Below are 6303 nucleotides of genomic sequence, written 5' to 3'. Positions count from 1 at the left end.
TAATATTCTGAAGATGTTTGCATCATTGAATTGGATTGTTGAAAACATGAATGAAACTCAAAAAAAAAAGTTGTCAGTACATCTTCGACTAATTATTACTAATAGCATCATGCTCCATAGATCTGTTCTGAGGATAATATCAGGAAGCGGGAAAGTTACCACTCTGATGCATGAGCGCTCGGACAATTTAGGCCGAAATAACCGACAACTGACATTATTGTAGAGTAATGTGAATTCATCAGCTAGAGAAACAGCATTCCAGACTGAGATACGGAAAGGTCCAGGAAGAAAAAGCTAAAGATTGTAATTTGTGCAAGAGAGTCAGGCGACGTAAATGATGGGCCATCAAACCACAAAATTAGAGACGAAGCAACTTTAGGAGATGTCGCGAAAATGAAGAAGAATCGAGCAACAAAGTCCCACAAGGCAAAATTTCTACACTTTCAAAAGAACCGAAATTTTTCTTTGCAAGGAGCGAATGACCCAAAACCTGTGAAGTTGAATAGACGGTATCGCTCGCAGTGGAGGAGGTGGACGTACGGACTAGTGGGCAGGAGATCTTCATGGAATATAAGAACATCAATGAGATCAGAAAGAGGAAATTCGCGAAGCCGTGCAAAGGAAGCTAACTTTAACTGGTAAAAGCTATGGTGCAATGCAAACTGCAACCTTAAGCTTACTAGCGGATGCGGTCCTTAAACTGACGGCGGCTGGGAAATTAGATTTAGAGGGTTTCTGAGAACGAGCCCTGTTTCACTTTTTGTGGCACACATTTTGAGTCCTCACTTTCACTTAATATCTGGAAAAAGATTATTTTCTAAAAGTACTAATTGGGTCTTTCATTTGACACGCCACATGACCATATTCTGTAAAAAAAATGCTCGCCACTTCCGCTTATTTATTATTATACAACTCGTTGCCTGTGTAGCGGTTCACAGACCACATATTCTCACCAAATTTCGTGAAAATAGTTCCAGTCGTTTCAAAATAAATGTTGTATGATAGACGGACAGACAGACAGACATTGAATCGATTTTAATAATTTTCACACAAAACTTTTAAAAGTGGTTCTTTCATTACCATCGAAGGCGCGATAATTGGTGACCGATATAAGCCTGATTTAGTAAGTAATTCCAAACATCTCGGGTTTCCGACCAATTAGATTCTCCTAGTAGTTCCCTGGCATCCTGGACTATGCCTATCACCTTAGCATAATGAATGGTGATGTATGACGAATCAACCAACAACATCAAACCGCACTGGTCAAACACCAAGAAGAATAAGGATAGGAGAATACAACTTTGAGACCGTTGATAATTTCTCCTATCTAGGGTCGAAAATCACAACCAGTAACAGCTACGATGATGAAATCCGCCCACGGTTGTTGTCAGCCAACAGAGCCTATTTCAGCTTACAAAGACTGTTCCGCTCGAAACGTCTCACCATAGGGTCAAAGCTCTTAATGTACAAGACAATGATCTTGCCAGTCCTCATGTATTCCTCGGAAACTTGGGTTTTTAGCAAAAAAATTGCGAACTCTTGGCCGCGTTCGAGAAAAGCATCCTCCGAAGAAATTTTGGCCCCCTACATGAGGATGGACGATTCCGTAGCCTACCCAATGACGAAATCTATGACCGATACCATGACCGTCCGGTTGTTGATAAAATCCGGCTCAATAGGTTACGGTGGGCGGGTCACTTAATCCGTATGGATGAGGATGATCCCACCCGGAAAGTCTATAAGGGCAATATCTACGGTAGAAAAAGAAGACGAGGCAGACCCTGCCTAAGATGGAGCGATGGCGTAGGTCAGGACGCCGGACAGCTTTTAGGGATATAGAATTGCTGGACCTCGGCGCAAAACCGGGATGTCTGGAGTTCCTTATTAAGGCAGGCCTAGACCGGATACCGGTTGTTGCGCCATTGATGATGATGATGATGATGTATTGCACCGGTGCCATAACAGTACAGCCAGAAATGAGATGGTCCAACGTCTCTAACACCGAACCACACATTCTGCACTGGTCGTTCTCCACCGGTTCTTTCATGATGAGCTTTTTATAAGCTCGGGTGGCGACCACGCCATCCTGAATGGCACACATAAATCCCTCCGTCTCAGCAAAAAACTCCCCAGCACACAGCCATCTGTTCGACAGATGCAAATCGACAAATGGCTGCCAAAGACAATTCACGTTTTTTACCGTGCATTGCCTTCGACTTCCATTCATCGATCCGCTCTTGGTCCGACTTCAACCCACTCAGAGGATTGAAAGATCGATCCTTCAAGTTAAGTGGAGTCAGTCCACAGTCTGCCTTACAGACAGCCGCATGCAAGGAATTCGCCTGCGCTTTGCTGTAAAAATAAGCGCGCAGCGAGTCGACTTGGCGATGATGTTGCGCCGCACGTCAACCACACCCCTACCTCCGATGTCACGAGGCAGGTTCATCCACTCCTCGGCAGACTTTGGATGATGTATTCGGATTTTGGACATAGTTGTCCGTGTCCGCCGCTGGACGTTTTCCAGATCGCTCTTCGTTCACGGCTATATTCGGAATGCATAAGCCAATGAAGGGATGGCAAACATATTCAACGCGCTTATTCTGTTCTTCCCCGAGAGATGCGATTTCAGTACCAGCTTTATGCGTGGCAGGAATTCGGACAGAAGTCCCACTTACTTGTAGAAGTCCATCTCGGTCATAGCTTCGATGTAGAGGTCACGGCATGCGGCTCGTGATGACCTTTGCGGATGGCTTGGATGCGACACTTGTCTAATCCAAACTCCATCCGAAGATCACGGCTGTTCATGGTTACTATTCGCAACAGACTTCTAAGATAGTCGTTAGTACCGGCATACAGCTCGATGTCATCTAAGTACATCATTTAATTGCAAAGCCATGCCCTCTACCATCATTCAGTAGCCATGAAAGGGGGTTCAGTGCCATGCAAAACCAAGGGGATTCAACGAATCTCTCTGGAAGATGCCTCTCCGTATGCGGATGCGTTCTGAGGTATTAGCACCTTCAAATGTACGTACTGATAAGCCGGTATGCCACCGTTCCATGACTGTCGGCAAAAACTTTATTAGTTTCGGATCAGTGCGATACAGATGTAGGACATCGATTAACCAGGTATGCAGGACGTCAAAAGCCTTGGCATAATCGATATAGCAACTAAAGAGGTTTCTTTGGCCTCTAGTTGCTTGTCCTACAACTCCCGAGTCGATAATGGGTAGCTCTTTGCAACCCCTTGCCCCAATTCGGCAGCCCTACTGCTCCTCAAACGGAATGTTGTTGGTCTCGAGGTGCGCATTGACCCTTCCACTAATAATGGACGTTATGAATTTGTAAAGGATTGGTAGGTAAGTAATCGGTCTTGTGTCTGCGGGGTCCTGCACCGTGTCCTTAGGAATAAGGTAGGTAATCCCTGCAGTGAGGAAGGGTGGAAATTATGTTGTGTGCCAACTGACTGTGTATGCTGGTAAATTTCTTATACTAGAAATTCTACACCCGATGCAGACTAGGGACCCTTCAGTTCTTCGAGCTGTTTGTGGCTAGTCGAATTTCCTCTTCGGTAACATGGTGGGTGCCTTCAACGGTGATCCACTCAGCATACTCAGCATGCTGGGCGGGTAACCCCCAAAGTCTACCCCAATAATCTTTCGCTTCCGTCACCGAAAACTGTATTGTCTGGACGTTCTGTTGGGATTCGTTAAGAGATCTGAAAAGGCAGCCGAAGTGAAACCTCGTTATCGCTGGTATCAGTAATTCGGCAAACCACCTAGAAAGAAAATCTTCCTTGGATTTAGCCAGCTCAATGGTGCTTCCAGATATTCTGCAGATCGCCGTCCTTGCCTGCATCTGCATGTGAAGATGAGGAGGAGTTAATCCCAGAAGGACCTCCAGCGAAGCCATTGGGCATGTCCTCATTGCCCCAATGAAACTCACGCGTGCCAGTCTTTGAAGTTTGTGTAACTCCTTGACTGAGCTCAGTTCTTCCTGCCCAGATTACCGCCCCATAGCTAATCACTGGTCTTACATTGCAATGAAAATCCAGTCCAGCATTTTCGGGGTGCATTACCATTTTTTCCCGCAATGGACTTGCAAGTCGTCAGAGTCCTCGTAGCTTTCCAAAAACAAATGTTCTCAATATATAGCTGCAAAGTAGTTTTGGTCGAGTGTGTTTAATAGATATTTTACCTATGTTACTCGTTTCACCCCCATGTCTTGCAATTTAATGGCTTTCGGGTAATCAAGCTTGCGCTTTCTAGTGAATGATACTACATGGAATTAGTACGCTGGATTTATGCGCAGCCCCCTCTTTCAGCACCAGTTACTAGTCAGTCGTAATCCATTTTGGATTCTATCACATAGGGTATCTTCATATTTGCCCATAGATAATAAAACAATGTTATCGGCGTAACCTAGGACCTATATTCCATCGTTTGTGAGTTCTCCTAAATATTCATCAACCACCACACTCCACATTAATGGTTATAACACCCACCTTCAGAGAAATTTTGACTAGAATTAATGGCAATAGAAGGTGTATCTGTTGGTACTTCTATTTGCCTACTCTCTAACATTCTGCCCATCCAGAAGGCCAAGGTGTTTCCCACTCCCTTGTAGATCAGGGCATCTCGTATCTCTGTCTGCCATTTGCTACCGATGAAGGTCCAAAAACGCTCACAGTGCCATTTCTTTTGTTTCTATGGCATCCTGTACTACATTCGTCAGCTGATAAAAGCAATTTCGGCTGGCCTCCCTGCACGCATTAGAATGTTAATTTTAATATAGTTGTCAACGATCTTCTCCGCCGTTTTGGTTGTTGAAGTGTCAGGCAGATTACTGTTGCCTTCCGATGTGGGGTAGGACCCCGGAAAATGCGTCCTGATAAGCAGTTGTACCCTGTCCTCCTCATTCTCAGTGAATGTCACATTTTCCTTCTTCAAACAAACAAAAGATTTAAATTCTAATTATTTGAACTCTATGTTTACAAATAAGGAGATAATGGGGTACATGTTCTTAATTAAGATAGTGTACGAGAAAAGTGCGAGGATCGCTTCATATAAAGCACCTATATGTCCTAATAAGGGCCAGGAAACTAGAAGGAAACAAGTGAGGAAAGTAGTGTCAACCTCGAATCAATTCAGCAGATTGCTAAGTGTAATTGAACCATCAAAACTAGAAATCCTAAAACAATATAAAAATTGCTACTTTCCTGGCGTGGATATCCAAGATTATGATAAGCAAACGGACAGGGATAAACAGAACCTTACAACAAAATAAATTAGTAAATATAAAATGAAAAAATGTCGGCCCTACGCTAGCAAAAATTAACCCTGAGAAATCTCTGCAATGTCTTTCACCTCAAATTATTATTTTCACTCAATTATACCAAACCAATTTCAATTAATTACAAAAATTTCCCCAAAGAAATATTCGTCTTTTAAGAAAATGGATGCTGCAAAAATTAATTTCATCGCCTATGTGGAACATTAGCGCAGCGTTCTTGGAAATCAAAAATAGATCAGGATAGATAATTGAGTTAGGCTCCCACAAACTAAGGAGTAATTGTTTGTAACCTGCAACGCTTCTGCTAGGGATGCGCAAGGATTCACCACAAGACGAGCAACATATAAAAAGGAAGAAGACACTGTTCACATCAAGCAGTTCTACCAGAGCAGTCCTTCAAGGAACAAGTTTCACAAGTGGAATATCGTGTGTAAATTGAAAATAATTCAGAAAATGGCATTCAAAAACGGATTAGCTATCGCATTTTTGGGATTATTGTTGATTATGGCATTCGCGGTCGAATCTCAAGCAACCTATCGTAAACCTCCATTCAATGGAAGCATTTTCGGCAAAAGGAACAGTGTTGGTGAGCATCCTTTTTCAAGAATCCAATATAACATTTGATTGAATATTTACATATGCATTCATCCTATTCAGATTACGACCCTAATGGAAAGGCCATTTCTGCAATGTGTGAAATCGCTCTAGAAGCATGTCAATCCTGGCTCCCGCAAGATAAGAAGTAAACAACTAACGGTGCAAAAGAATCATTTTCCTGTGTTATCTGTGGCAACTATTAACATAATCAATATAACGGCTTACGATTGATGAATGTAAAAACTATTAATGTTAATACGAGGCAAATGTTGTGAATAAAAATTTGTACTGCATGAAAATAAGCGTTTAATTTTAATACCGAAATCAAATACTTTCTCTAGTGAATATTCCAGTTAAAAGGACGTTTCAAAGAAATGTTTGAGAAATAAGAAAGGCTCATCATAGTTAGTTCTCA

General features: G+C 42.6%; 1 protein-coding gene across 1 annotated transcript; it reads left to right on the top strand.

Moving 5' to 3' along the window:
• Positions 1-5653: 5653 nt before the first annotated feature.
• Positions 5654-6182, top strand: LOC119647052 (neuropeptide SIFamide). Its single transcript, XM_038047810.1, has 2 exons — positions 5654-5877; positions 5949-6182. The coding sequence occupies exons 1-2, from the start codon at positions 5745-5747 to the stop codon at positions 6035-6037; spliced, it is 222 nt and encodes a 73-aa protein (XP_037903738.1). The 5' UTR covers positions 5654-5744; the 3' UTR covers positions 6038-6182.
• The last annotated feature ends 121 nt before the right edge of the window (positions 6183-6303 follow it).

The sequence above is a fragment of the Hermetia illucens genome, chromosome 1 (assembly GCF_905115235.1).
Source record: "Hermetia illucens chromosome 1, iHerIll2.2.curated.20191125, whole genome shotgun sequence".
NCBI lineage: Eukaryota > Metazoa > Arthropoda > Insecta > Diptera > Stratiomyidae > Hermetia > Hermetia illucens.
The sequence above is the reverse complement of the archived record's forward strand: the minus strand, read 5'-3'. Positions and strand labels throughout refer to the sequence as shown.